Source organism: Parastagonospora nodorum (genome assembly GCF_000146915.1).
Source record: "Parastagonospora nodorum SN15 chromosome Unknown scaffold_25, whole genome shotgun sequence".
NCBI lineage: Eukaryota > Fungi > Ascomycota > Dothideomycetes > Pleosporales > Phaeosphaeriaceae > Parastagonospora > Parastagonospora nodorum.
In genome coordinates this window covers 239,742-253,700 of record NW_001884573.1, presented here as the reverse complement: position 1 = coordinate 253,700, position 13,959 = coordinate 239,742, and the positions used below count along the sequence as shown (strand labels likewise).

General features: G+C 54.5%; 6 protein-coding genes across 6 annotated transcripts; 1 reads left to right on the top strand and 5 right to left on the bottom strand.

Annotated features, from left to right (window-relative positions):
- Positions 1–8: 8 nt before the first annotated feature.
- SNOG_13136 (hypothetical protein) lies at positions 9–728 on the bottom strand (the record flags this gene model as incomplete). The annotated part of the gene is made up of 1 exon (XM_001803298.1): positions 9–728. The coding sequence occupies one exon, from the start codon at positions 726–728 to the stop codon at positions 9–11; it is 720 nt and encodes a 239-aa protein (XP_001803350.1).
- A 481-nt stretch (positions 729–1,209) lies between these two features.
- On the bottom strand, positions 1,210–2,157 carry SNOG_13135 (hypothetical protein; the record flags this gene model as incomplete). The annotated part of the gene is made up of 1 exon (XM_001803297.1): positions 1,210–2,157. The coding sequence occupies one exon, from the start codon at positions 2,155–2,157 to the stop codon at positions 1,210–1,212; it is 948 nt and encodes a 315-aa protein (XP_001803349.1).
- A 2,330-nt stretch (positions 2,158–4,487) lies between these two features.
- Positions 4,488–4,835, bottom strand: SNOG_13134 (hypothetical protein; the record flags this gene model as incomplete). Its single annotated transcript, XM_001803296.1, has 1 exon — positions 4,488–4,835. The coding sequence occupies one exon, from the start codon at positions 4,833–4,835 to the stop codon at positions 4,488–4,490; it is 348 nt and encodes a 115-aa protein (XP_001803348.1).
- A 1,873-nt stretch (positions 4,836–6,708) lies between these two features.
- SNOG_13133 (hypothetical protein) lies at positions 6,709–8,463 on the bottom strand (the record flags this gene model as incomplete). The annotated part of the gene is made up of 1 exon (XM_001803295.1): positions 6,709–8,463. The coding sequence occupies one exon, from the start codon at positions 8,461–8,463 to the stop codon at positions 6,709–6,711; it is 1,755 nt and encodes a 584-aa protein (XP_001803347.1).
- Positions 8,464–9,688: 1,225 nt separating this feature from the next.
- SNOG_13132 (hypothetical protein) lies at positions 9,689–10,242 on the bottom strand (the record flags this gene model as incomplete). Its single annotated transcript, XM_001803294.1, has 2 exons — positions 9,689–9,772; positions 9,841–10,242. 2 exons carry the CDS (start codon positions 10,240–10,242, stop codon positions 9,689–9,691), a joined length of 486 nt encoding a protein of 161 aa, XP_001803346.1.
- Positions 10,243–11,283: 1,041 nt separating this feature from the next.
- Positions 11,284–13,622, top strand: SNOG_13131 (hypothetical protein; the record flags this gene model as incomplete). Its single annotated transcript, XM_001803293.1, has 5 exons — positions 11,284–11,413; positions 11,551–12,324; positions 12,348–12,560; positions 12,583–13,339; positions 13,397–13,622. The coding sequence occupies 5 exons, from the start codon at positions 11,284–11,286 to the stop codon at positions 13,620–13,622; spliced, it is 2,100 nt and encodes a 699-aa protein (XP_001803345.1).
- Between the last annotated feature and the right edge of the window lie 337 nt (positions 13,623–13,959).

Below are 13,959 nucleotides of genomic sequence, written 5' to 3'. Positions count from 1 at the left end.
ACGGCTGTTCAGGAAGACCGAACTATCCGGCGATAAACCTTCACATTCGACGACAGCTTACTCAACTCATTACCCAGCTCATCCGCCGCAGCACCCAGTTTCTCATCGTCCATCGGCTCCAGCGCATCCATAATGAACAGCCCATTCGTAGTCGCATCACTCAACGCCGTCCTCGCGCACTGCCGCCAATTCCACAGCCGACACGTGACACCACCGTCATCGCACCAAACCACCTCTCCCGGCTTTGGGTGGTCGGTGACTTCTTCTCCACCTGACTTCGTGATGAATTTCTCGTCGCCTTTTGCACGTATCAGGAACGGTGCGCCTTGGTATTTATCTAGATCTTCGCCGCCGAGTGGGATTTGGTGCTTGATCGATATGGCGTTGTAGATGTCTGTAAGACGATTGACACGTGGTAGCCCGTTGTCGACACGGCGTAACAGGGCTTCCAGGCTATTCATCGTCTTCTTGGGTTTGGCGCCGAATGCTTTGTATGTTTCGCGCCATGCATTGACGTGCGAGATGTCGATGATAGGAGTTTGTGAGAGAGCGGCTTTGGCTGAGGTTTCCGCTGAGGAGAGGAATGCCTCGCTCGTAGCGTCGCTGGGGCTGGCTGGGATGTTTGTGACGACCATGAGGAGGGCACGATAGTCTGGACGGAGTTCGAAGACTTCGGGCGCAATGCGCGCGTTTTCAATATACTGTTCGGGATTCCGGAGGGATGACATGGCTGGAAATGTAGAAACGCGAAGGAGTTTTGAGTTGAACGAAGTTTCACGAGATAGAGCAGATACCACCTTTATACATCGCATTGTTATCCAATGCCGAGAGACCTTCTTGGAAGCGTTGCTACATTTCGATTCTTTCACATTCTGGTGTCGAGCTAAATTGACAACAGGGCGTGAAGTCGAAAAGTCTAGAGCACAGAAGGGTCCAACCATCTTTTCTCCGATTGGCTGACCACCATCTCCACCCTACTGGTCAAATTCCATGTTCAAAGAACTCCCCTGGGCAAACATCACTCGTGTACTGTCGTTCTGATCTCGGTTTCAATCCTCTGAGTGGGTACCAATACACTGACAACACAAGAAATCATGTCACCAGTCGTAATCCCGGCCTCTAAACGTCCGAAGAATACGCGACCATTTGTTCCCACAATAATGACTCCAACGCGGTTCCTGTTAATGCTGTTTAGCCATGTATCCAGCATCACCCAGCATTTGTCACTCTTACCACATCGGGTCGAGGTCCATAACCCCCTTCATGGCCCTCCGCTCTCTCTTGCACACACTCATTACACTCGCACGGCGGCCTCTTACACACCCAACCCGGCGGCAACAAATTGGCCAAATCTTCTTCAGGCTTGATAATCTTGACCGGCTTTCTCGTGCGTTCCTTGACTAAAATTTCTAATTTACCCACGCCTGGTTTTTGCGCTTCCTCAACGACCCATTCAAACAGGACCCAATAGCGAAACGGCTCGGGATCCTGAATCCCAAATTCCCAGCGCTGCGCATCGATGCCGTCGAAGATGGTGACGAGATTGCGCATCATGTTGTTCGCCTGGTTATTGCAGTACACATTCGTGGGTCCGAAGCGATAGCTGTGTCCGACGAATCTGATCGTCGTCCATTTTATATCGACCTTGCGCATGCGCTGCGCATACTGTGCTAGCTCTGCGTACGTGTCTGTACCTTGGCCCCATCTCGGTTCTTCGTAGTTGGCTAGGTTCTGCACCTTGAACTCGATGCGTGTCGTTCTGCTTGTGTCGATGGGCAGCTGCAGGGTCCAGTCGCTGATCGACCTGTGCCCATCGAACAACCATTCCGCGTTGCGGGAAAATTGGATGACTCCTTCATGCATCATGGCTTTGCAGCTGAATAGCCAGTCTGGGGCAGAGTTCGACTGGCTGAAGGGCAGATTGCGTGGATTGGTGTTTGCGAAGTCGGCAGGAAGGCGGTATTGCAGCTGCAAGACGTCCCATTTGCTTAGTTGTGTGCCGGATGTGGAGTTCAATGGGAATGACTGAAAGGTGCGTCGTGTCGAGAGCAGTAGGAAGTGATAAATCTGGTCCCGAAGTTCGCGAGGCAGAGTGAAGAAGATGGATTGCAGTTGTGGATCCGCGTCCGCGGTATCATATGGAGGCTTGACCGACATTGCGATAAACGAAGTGACGGAGTTAATCTTATGGTTTGACAGCGTCTCAAAGAGTATGAAGGCCTGATACGGAAGTTTAGAAGATGTTGTGCCGCTTATGGATAACTAAGTGCTGCGCGTGGTTGTCAGGAAATAGGCCGTCTCGTCACATGCATGCGCGAATAGTATATCGGGATGAAAAGGTCTTATCTTGGTAGATTCAGCTGATTTAAAAATCCGTGTATTTGACAAAAGCTGATTTGAAAAATTGCTCCTGAAGATGTCGCGGGGCTCTTGACAGTTCGGTCTAGCGAAGGTGCCCGGGCGGCACAGCTGCCTACCGGAACCAACAGATTGGGTGCGCCAGTTGCAACATGACAATTGCTTTTGTGTCCGTCGCATGATTACTACGTTTGAAGATTAGTAGTAAATGTTCCGACTATAAAGGCCGAATATCACTGCAGTCCGTCACCTACCTGCAGAAGCAAATACGACCAGGGTTCGGAACGAAGCTTTGCGCCCCGGGCCGGATACTCAGTCGCGTGCTCTCAGGCTCACAGCGATGTTCGGCCAGCTCTCATCTGCGGGTTGCCGATCCCCATTCAGCAGCCACGTGATAGGACGCTGAAGACATCGTGAACATGTCAAGGTTGCAAGCTCACCAGCGACATCCCTGGAGTTTCAAGAAAAGTGACGCAGAAATGTTCAGCAAAACTTTGTCGGGAACATTCAGGGGCGACCCTTAACAACGCAAACTTCCAGCACCCCAAACTTGCATCACCACCACGACCAAACCTTCAGGAAGAAAACGTGGTCAAGATTTCATTAGTTCCAACCGCGTCACCGAACTTCCAGGATACCATCCTGCCCAAACATGCATATACTTTTAGCAGCGCTCACGTGCCCGTTCACCTCGTAGCAACACAGTAGACCCTAGTACACCAATCCATTACAACTGGTCTTCCAGAATGCCCTCTAGTCCAGTGATCCGCGCACTGCAACTACCCAACACTCACGTGTCCCAAGCCCACGATTATCACCTCGTCCACACGTTCCCACCGGCACCCCAAACAACACGCACAACCAACTAATCTCACCCAAAGCAACCCCATCTTCAAGACCACCCTCTACCATCTAATCCACATCCACACATGACTCAGACTAACGCTCATGTGGCCATCATGCATGCATCGTCCACGCGCCATGGTAGTCCAACAAATCCCCGGTACGCCAATACCACCAAAAGCATCATCACAACCACAGCTTTGCCCGCGCAAAATCACTCCTTCCAGAACACACTCTCACATCTAGCCTACCACCCATCCCCCCATCCGACGCCTCGTCTCACATGCGTACCCAACTTCCCTTTCCACGCGCGTGCATGTCCGGTCCACTACCACTACGCCGTCTAGAACAATGCCATTGTCCCGACAGCTGTAGTCCAGCAACTTGTACCGGTGAACCACTCCCACTCCACCCCTCGGCGCGCCGGCAAAATAATCCCAGCATCCCATCAATCCGGCAAAAGAAGCCGGAGTTTGGCGAAATTTTCTGCGTCGGGTGGGGGAAGTGACTCGAAGGGAGCGCCCGCACTTATTGAGGAGATTACGATCAGCGATGCCAATAGTGTGCGGGCGTGGGGGAACGGTCTGGAAGAAGTGATGAGCGGGGATCGTCAGTTGCGTGGAAATTCAAAGTATCGCAGCTTGCTTCAATGATCAATCGTCACAGAAGGGAAGATGGGGATAGATGTCGATGATTGATTGATTGATTGATTCTCCTCTGCTCAGCTACATAAAAAGGTTCCCATTCCAACACCAAAAAGGGGGTATCTCCAAACTCCAGCTCCACCGTTGAAAGATGCAGTCGTTGCGAAAGGTAAGGCGAGTTTCGAAAACAAGAGGGTATGCCACAGGCATCTGTTATCCGTGCCCTCGAGTCTTGCTCCCACGTAAAGCTATTGAGCTCGCGAGGAGCAAAGCAGCGTCCGTCTGCGCTTCGTGTCGACAAAAAAGGGTATAAAAGGAACGACAAGAAAAGGTATGATGGTAGTAAAAAGTAGATCCCAGCTATGCATCCGCACAAATTTCGTTTCAGATCGTGTCAAACAATTAGAAGGGCGGAATATTGTGATTAAACAAACGTGGTTGATGTCGAAGGAAGAAGAAGAAGGGGGGTATTGGTAGATGCACAAGTATGCAAGACGTGAAAGGCGGTATCCTCGTGAAACGTTGAAAGATGTGAAAAGGCTAAGAGCGCGACAAAGGCCAGGCGCTCGAGAATCAAAGCGGACATAAGCACCAGTCCATGATACTTGAAAGCTCCAGGCGGCGACTCAAAGCTTGCGCATCTCAAAGAACGAGGTATCCAACACCAGCGACGAGCGCGGCGACGTACGCCTGAGCAGTCAAGGCCGATGCAGCGCCAGTGAACTGGCTCTGGCTAGGCTGAACACCAGTGCCAGAAGGCTGGACGATGGAAGTGCCGTTGGTGGGGTAGGCGGGGGCTTGCGCGGCGGAGATGGTAGAGGTCATGTTTGCGACAGACGCGGTGGGCGATGCGCCGGACATGGTAATGGTGTTGATGCGGTAGACAGTCGAGGTGACGTAGACGGTGGCATCGTACTGCTCGTTGTCCTGGGCGAAGGCGCAGACGAGGAGCGCAAAGAGCGCGACGATGATTTGCTGGAAGGAGCGCATGGTGATGATGGTGTTGTTGTTGGGGTGAAGAGGTTGTTTGTTGTGATGCGACGGTGACAGCGGGATATCAATTCAAGTATCGATATCAAAGGTCCGAATGGATGTGATTTGATCTTGCGACAGAAGAATGAGTGTCTGAGACGTGTTTCGTGTGGGTGATGAGTAGTATGCGCGAGCGCGGTGATGTTATGCGAAAGTAGACGAGGAGTGGTTGGAAGGGCGTTGGCCAAGTGAATGTTTATAGCGAACAGATGAAGGAGTGTGATGAGCAAAGCTCTGCCTGAGGGCGTGTTTGTATATCTGCTTGGAGGGACGGACGGTGTAAGAGAGTGGACGTGCGAGCGTTTTGAAGGGAAACAACGGGGTGGGTCCGGGGGGGCTCTTTCCTGTCTTATGAGGCGCAATTTCCCATCCTGGCGCAATTTCGGCAACCGGCTGGCGCTAACCACCTCGAAGAAGCTATGGAGTGGTCTGTGCGATAGCGCCTGGCCGCCGTACCTGCCAAGCTTTCTGCAAATCGCTGCGGCCGCGGGCGCATCTCTCTCGTTTGGGATCCACTCTGCGGCTACTTTGCAAACTAACGGCTGCTGCACGAGTGCGTGAGGTCATCCTCCCACACAAGAATGAAGGTCGGCAAGGTTACCATGGTACCTTATTCTCGCAACTCTGGCAACCAGGCATGTTTCCCCAGCCCCGACTCCGACCATACATAGTGATCTGTTGCACCATCACAACCACTGAAACATTGCGCGGCGAATTGTCGCACTTTCGGTCGCCGACGGCCTGGTAACCTCTGGGTGCGCAAAACGTGACTGGAGCCAACGTACCAGTTGTACACGTTGGATCCGTGCCACTCGACCAGCAGCCACTCGTTCTGCAGATTCTGTCTTGGGCCCACGAAGCGCCTGCAACGTGGTTGTGCTGGCGTCTGACGAGCGACGTCTCAGCCACTGAGCGTCAATGGTGATGAAAAAGGCCTGTTTGCGACAAGTGCCGACCGCGACGGTGAAGGCTCGTTGTTTGCGCGGTGTGATGCTGAACAGAGTTTGTAAAGACTTTTCCCTTCCAGAACTGCAACTCGCATGCCAACAAGAAAAGGGTGTCCAGTGACATGTGCGCCTTGCTGATTCACACGCAGTAGCACGCGAGCATGCAGGAACAGCACCACGCATGGGGTCTTGGCTTTGTACAAGTCTTTGCCCTCACCTCCACAATGACACATGGAAACGGCAGCGTGTTGGTCAGGCAGTCGATGAAAAATAAAATTACCATTACTCCCGGCCAGGCGTAGTCGCTATGATTGGCCATGTCCGCCCCCAGCGTACACTAATGGATGCTGCTCATTTGCTGGCTATCACCCGCTCCAAGCCTTGCGCTGGCAAACTTGCGCAAAATGTGTGGTCGTGACCGCAGTCGTTGTAAATTGTGCTTGATTTCGCCTCGCCAAACGAGGCGCGACGGATCGTGCTGAACGCGCCAAACATTCCCCTATCAACCGTCGCGCCAGCTCCTAATGGTACAAAACAGTTTCTCCGCGTCCTACGAGGCGCAAAGTCAGTCGCTGTTCGAGCCTATCGTGAAGTAGGCCCGAAGCGCTTCACGCCTGTTACCCCGTGCAAGGCTTGAGGCCACCACCAGGCTAAGGCCCCCTTTGCGGAGTCAGAAGCCGTGCCTCGCGCCCCAAACAGATGTAGCGAGGCGTACGGCGAACAGACACTTTTCAAATATCGCCCATAGCGGCCGAACTGGCGCATAGGACGTGGAGAGCACATACCTCTGAACAGTGTCCAAGCAAGTTAATTGAGACCAACCACCGGGCGGCGCATAGCTTCAAAGAGTCATGTGAACCTCGTCTAATGTCGCATAGCAACTCTCAATCCGCCTCCATAATTTCGGCGCTCTCCCACAGGCGTCGACAAATTTCCTCGGCCTCGCTGGCTGGTCGCGCGTGGCTGCGCGCGCTCTCGAAACTCTGATGGCCCTCGACATCACCATCGTCGCGCCTGCTCTTGGGGCGCCCGTGCTCGTTGTCGAAGCTGACTCGCGCAGACCTCCGCGAGCTTGCCCCATCTGTTTCCACGCCCGCTTCGCTGAAACTTGCGCTCAGGCTAGCGGAGCTGTGCGCGCTCGCGGATCCATTTGCACTTCCCGTTCGTGGAATGCGAGTCTTGCGCGACACGCCTGGGATCTGCTGTATGCGCAGAATCGAGTCTGCAACAGGGTTGCGATATCTTCGCACCACGTTGTACTCGACAGCAACGTGGTTGAACTGCTGCTGCAGACGAGGGTCAAGGCGACCCTCGCCGTTCGCGTTGTAGTTTATGCCCGATTGGAGAAAGGTAGGTCCGCCGGTTCGGGGAAGTGTCACTGGCACCAGCTTCTGGGGCTCAATGTTGGACGACGCGCGCTGGAGCATGAGCTTCTGCTGTGTCCGCGACGGCGGTAGGTTCGTCGTCGGCGTGGTAGTACCGGAGCGCGAGGGGGTCCGGTTCGGCGTGTCTTGTGCGTTCACGTTCGGCATCGACTTGTTTCGCTTGCTCTGATCAAGCTCACCGTCGTCAGGCTTGGCAGACTTGCTCGCGGGCATGTAGCCACCATCGTGAGGCGTGCCCGCCGAGCCATCCCCGTCCATGAAGCGCGAGACCAGGTCTTTTCCTGGGGTATCGACGAGCGTAGAGCCCGCGCTGTGGGCCATTATGGTATTGTGCCGTTCGGTGGCAGTCCCGACTGTCGCTGCGACCGACGTGGTCTGGGGCGGCACGGTGTGAGAGGCGCTGCGCTGGAGCAGGCGTGAGGTTATCATGTCGGCGTCTGGCAAACGTGCGTGGTGGGAATTGCTGCTGTTCGTGTTGGTCGAAGCCGTGGCGCGCGATCGATCCGGCAGCGTCTGCGGCGACTGTGCTGGAGGCTGGCGACTTGCGCCAGCCTGTGCTGGGTCTCCGCGGTTGTTCTCCATGTTCCTCTCGGCGAGCTTGTGTTGCGCATCGAGTATGACCGAGTTGGAGCGCGTGTTGGATCGGGTGGTGGTGGGTGATTGCGAGGCGCTCTCTTCTGTCCAGCCTTCGTCACCGCCTTCCTCGTCGTCGTCGTCGCCCATGTCGAAGTGAACGGCGGCGTGGGGCTCAGGTGAGGCCTGTCGGGAGCGTGCAGGCGTGAGCGACTTCTTTCCCGATGCGAGCTCGTTCTTTGCCGCCTTGAGGGCGTGTTTGCCCTGTCCCGGGCGTGGCAGCTGGCCGCTCGAGTGGTTCCGGCGCAGGTTGGCCTGTGTGTGTGCCTGGTGGGCGACTCTCACTACAGCGCCCGATGAAGCATTGCGCTTGAAGCTCGGGCGGGGGCTGCTGGGCGCAGAAACCGAGTCGCCAGACTTGGTACGGCGGTGGTGTCGCGCCTCCTTTTCCGCGGCCTTTTCCGCCTGCTGCATCTGCTGGGCGGCTTTGTTGAGCTTGTTCAGGTTCTTGCCGGTCGATAGGTTCCTCTGCACGCGCTGGTGGCCAACGACATGATGGCGCTGGGCCTTGTGCGGTGCTCTCTGCGGTTCGCCCTCGGACAGGTGCGACTGCGAGGACGACTGTCTCGTCATGGCGGCGGGTCGTTTGGGCCGCGAATGAGCATCATCAGCGGAAGCCATGCTTACTTGTTCGGGGTGCGGGTGCGTTGCGTCCTGCAGCTTGCTCGTGAAGCGTCTCGCAGACGTGTGGCCGTCGGCGCTGCAAGAAGCACGGGGGGTCGGCGGGTCGTGATTTGGTCGGGTCGAGCTGCGCGTGCAGTGTCGTTGCGCTGGCAGCAGCTTCAGCGGGCGGCCATGGGACTCAATGGAGGTGCGTTGGAGCGATGGGCCGTGGTACAGTGTTTGGGCCCAATGACATGAAGTGCACCCCGAGCTGCGACGCTTTCGGTTCACCGCGGTCCGCCTCAACGTCACAACGTCCGTCAGACCCGCCAGCGACCCGTACCTTAATTCAGCTTCATACCCAGAAGGAGACAGTCACATGGCGGCTTGGTCTCACTGCACTCGGTCTTGTGTTTTCTTTCTTGATTCAACACTGCTTATGGCGTACTACCCACTGTCCTTCGTATACTCCACGTGAATGCACCACACCGGGCTGATCGCCCAAACAGCTTGTGTAATTATGTTCCGATAATCACCATGTACCCTAGTACTCCCGATTTCCCCATGCTTATTCCAAATGCCATCATCTTCATTCGTGGTTTCGTTCCAGTCGTCATCTTGTTTTGGTCGTCCATCCTGTCCGACCCTCGAAGGCGCTCGCATCCTTACGTCGAATTGGTGAAGTTCTGCGCGAACCTCTTCCACCTCCCTTTCACACCACGCCGCTGTGCCGCTCTCTGCTGACTGACCTGCCGCTGCGCTGGATTCATGCCGTCGATGCACCCGAAGGATGATGTAGAGAGTATCGAAGCGGGCCGCGAATGGTACGACGGCGGGCTCGGTCCAGTCAAGTATGTGGGTGCATCGGAAAGGTCGCCCATAGAGCCTTCCCGTTGCATGTGCGCCGCTGTCGATGGGCGAGTGCTGTCATCGCTTCTGGTTATTCGCCTGAGGAGAGTCTGCGTGCGTCTGTCGATGCTGCTCTCTACACTCACTTGTCCTGGTACTGGAAGAGCCGCCGTAAAGGAACTTTGGCTGCTCCAAAATTGGCTCACCGCTGACTGGTCTTGAACCAGGACTTGTTGAAGACACGGAAGAAAGCAAACGTATGGTGGGACTGCGCCGTCGTGTCATGATCACGGGCGGAGTGCCTTCCTCTACCGCCTCGTAAGGAATACCGAGCACCGGGGTGGAGTTCGATCGTGTATTGACCTGCATCCCATCTGCTTGCCTCAGCGACTTGTTATTTACCAGAGGTATTTGCGCTTGGATCTTCTTGGCCCTCCTCCGAAACGAACTCGCTTGCTGGCTGTGTGATGTCGAAGATCTGTCGCACACAGGCTGCGGCTCTTGCACAATTGGCCTCGCATGTTGAATTCCAACAGTGTTGCTGACATTGGCATCCGTAGCCATTCTCCAGTATGATACACCACCCATGAGTGGTGGCGACGGTGTTTTGCTAGCATCGAGCCATGCGTTGATATCTCGGGCGACATCAGAGTCGGGTCTTGATGGTCGACCAGGAGGCTGGATAGAAGAGCTCTGCTTACCGCGCGGGATGTTGATCGGGATTGGCGGTACAGCAGGTATCTCGTCCGATCCTAATGCAGTTGCAATGCCAGACGAGGGAGCAGTCCTTGGTCGCTCCAGCGATGCAGTGGTGCGGAGTCCGCCATCTCCTTCATCACCGCTTGGCTGGATGGACGGCAGCTTTTGTAGGCGGTGCTGCAGCCACTGCTTTGCCATTCCACGCTTGCTGGATGCAGAAAATTTGTTATAGGTATTCGGTGTTGTCATGTTCAATGTCGCTGAAGGAGCTGTTGGCGAGGATATCCGACACTGATGGATGCACTGCGATAATGGTGATGCTGGTGGAGTGAAGAAAGAGGAGGAGAAGGGTGAGACGCATATCGACGCCTTTCTTCGTGTTGTTTTTGTCAAGTGCTTTTGACGTGCTATTGTTGTGGTCTGACGAGGTGAGGTCATTGTGATTTGGGGCACCGAGACTGGCAGTCACGTCGAGTTGGGAATGCACAATTGAGGTGAAGCAGATAACATTGTCCCCTACTTCACCAATAGTAACACGCATTAGCTAGAAGCGCAATCGACGCTCGCGATTGGTGTGGTTGCGCATAATGTCCTGGTATTGCTGGGTCTGCCCGCAAGTTGTTGTTTTGGTGTTTGGTAGCAACGGGAAGGCACGCCTCAACACTCTGTCGATGTGCCAGCAAATCATCATCGTAACTTGTATTAATTTCCCTGTGTTAAATGATGATCGCTATCACCTCAGTATGAGGTGATTTGGCAAACGTGTTTTCGCAACATCAATAGCTGTTATAGTGATACTCGAGATCGTGCGCGCTGTGACCAAACTCGATGCGACATCAGAGATCAAGAGAAGCGTAGGAAAATTCGGCGTATGTAGCATTTGCTACTGCTATGCTATTAGCGGGTAATTCTAGAAGACGTATCCTTCGTACAGTGACGCACGTGGCGCTCCACCAAACCCTCGCCGTATGCTTGCCAGATCCATCGAAATCACACACGTCGATGCGAATGCATCTCAAGTATGTTCGCATAGACTAAAATCCACGGGTGGCAAACCATCCTCCGCAGTACGAAAAGCTAGTCTACGCTCGCCCGACGAATCGGATTAGCTCCATTCGACTCATCGTGACTTCTCCTTGGCATGGTAACTCGCTTCCTGCGCATTACATCAAGTTAGTCAGTATCGCACCTGTATATTAGATTGTGATTTCCTCCCGTTTTGTTCAGCTGAAATTTGAACAACCGCTGGGTGCATACAATCACTTTGCCACACCAAAGCGATTCACCACTATGGTCCGCAAAATCAAAGACGCTGCTGCGGCAGTCGAAGAACATCCAGGCGGAGGTCACATTACAGTCACGGCGCAGCAATCCCGATATGCGCTTGACGCCGTTGACGCGCCGGCTTCGAAAGAGGTGAGTTGGATGTACAGCTGATCGACTTCACATACTGACGGAAAAAGATCATGGTCAAAGACTTGTCGATCTCAGTGTCTAATCGGGAATTACTCTCGCGTACTACACTTCACTTGGTCGAAGCTCGACACTACGTTTTAGTTGGGCGCAATGGCACTGGCAAGTCGACGTTGTTGAAGGCAATGGGCGATGGGCTGGTGCCGGGCATCCCGTGGAGTACGCGCATTTTATTATTGGGACAGACAAGAGAGGTTGCGGTTGAAGATGGCATGGAGAAGCTGGACCTAAAGGACGAGACGGTACTCCAGCATGTCATACGGAGTGACCGCATTCGAGAGCAGTATACGCGCGAAGCGAAGATCTTGAGTGAGGCTATTGACAATTCGACTGATTCGATGGCCCCTGTGCGAGCATACCGACGGATCCGACACGAGCGACTGCTGCTGCAACTGAAAGAAGGTCATCGCATCGCCGAGCGAAGGAGCGGTGCTAGGGGCAAGCAAGCGAGGAAAGAGCTCGTGAAGCTTGAAGAGCGTGTGGAGGAGTCGCAGAAGCAAGTTGAAGAGACGGAGAGTGACGTTGATGCGACCAAGCTGAGTGAAGAGACGCAAGCGGTCGCAGACATGCTCTCACACGTTCAGGCCTTACTGGAGCTCATGGACGCTGCAGGCGCTGAAGCAAAAGCCCGAATCGTGTTGCTCGGTCTGGGATTCAAAGAAGATCGCATCGACAAGCCCATGTCAGAACTGTCCGGAGGCTGGAAGACTCGCTGTGATCTTGCATGTGCACTTACACAATATGCTGACGTTCTTTTGCTTGACGAGCCGACCAACTTCCTCGACCTACCGTCTATCATCTGGTTGCAAGACTACATTCGAAATCTCAAAGGCACCCACTGTGCTGATTACTACCCATGTATCGCGACTTTGGCGATGCAGTGGCGGAAGAGCTCATCGTCCTACGTAATCAGACACTCGAGGTGTTCAGAGGCAATCTCAGCCTATATGAGCGAGAGCGGTGGAAGAAAGCAAGGTGGATGACCAAGATGAAGGACGCGCAGGAAAAGCAGAAAAAGCACATGGAGAAATCGATTGCCGGCAACATAAAAGCAGCGAAAGATAAGGGCGACGACAAAAAGCTCAAGCAAGCCTGCGTCACGAAAGAAGAAGCTAGACGAGCGCATGGGCTTACAAGTCGGTCTTAAGGGCGGTCGTTTCAAGCTCAACCGTGATCTTGGTGGGTACCATCTCTCAAATCGCGCGGAGATTGAGGTGCCCGACTTCGATCCACCAGCTCAGCTGTCTCTGCCACAGCAGCCTCCAGATCTCAGGTTTCCAGGAGCACTAGTGAATCTGGAGAAAGTGTCTTTTGCGTATCTTGGCAGGAAAAAGATTCCAGTATTGACTGACATCGATCTGACCATACATCCTGGAGCTCGAATCGGACTCGCGGGGCTGAATGGCTCCGGAAAAACGACGCTGGTGTCTCTGATAATGGGTAGCGGTGACAGCGAAGGACTTGTGCCATCGTCGGGCACAATAACGCGTCATGCAAGAGCGCGAATCGGTCGCTTCTCGCAGCAATCGGTGGAAGAGATATCGGGCACTGCAGCCTCCAATCCGCGACTGACAGCGTTGCGTCACCTGATGGAGGTCGCGGGGCCTGAGATGCAAGAAAAAGACGCGCGGGGACTCCTGGGTGGTCTGGGACTACATGGCCAAACAGTGTCTGACGTACCTCTGCTATTATTGTCTGGCGGTCAGAAGGTCAGGGTGGCGCTCGCGAAGCTACTCTGGCCGCCGCCGCAGCTGCTAATCCTCGACGAAGTTACCACGCACCTGGACTTTGATACTATTATGAGCATGGTGCTGGCGCTGCGGGAGTACGACGGCGCTATTCTCGTAGTCACTCACGACAGGTTCTTCATGAGGTATGTCCACGATGGCGGAACGCTCGCCACGCCGGGAAAATGCTGACTGGCAGACAGAACGGTGATTGAAGGAGAATCACCGCACAAGCTAGCGCCAGGGGTCCGCGGCGATGAGGACGAGGCTGGTGAGGGCAGCGAGTCGGAGGACGAGCAGACAGGGGTAGCATCAGGAACCGTTTTTCGCTTAGTCAAGGGGCAGCTGAGAAAACTCGACGGGGGTATGGACCAGTACGAAGAGATTGCAGCCAGATCTGCAGCGAGACTGGGAAAAGCCAAAGCATGATAGGACGCGGGCGATATGAGACGAGTAATTTAACAGTGAGATGCGCGGCGTGAGTGGATGATTTTTCGCGGTGTGCTCGGGCAAACAGTTCGCATCTGACAGGGGGGCACGTGCTGACGCCCGCTTCCGCCTTTTGTACCCGTGCGGCGGATCATGGAGCGCTCCCTCCTGAGCTGCTCCAGGCCGACTTGTTAGGGGCAGCTTTTGGCGTGCCAAGCTGCCCTCGAGCAATATTGTTTAACCCGTCGCTCCTTTAGACCGCAGACTCCAACTGTTGGTCTTTCATGTGCAGTGTTGAATGTTGGTTGCATGACATGCCACTCTCTTTTTGCGTCCC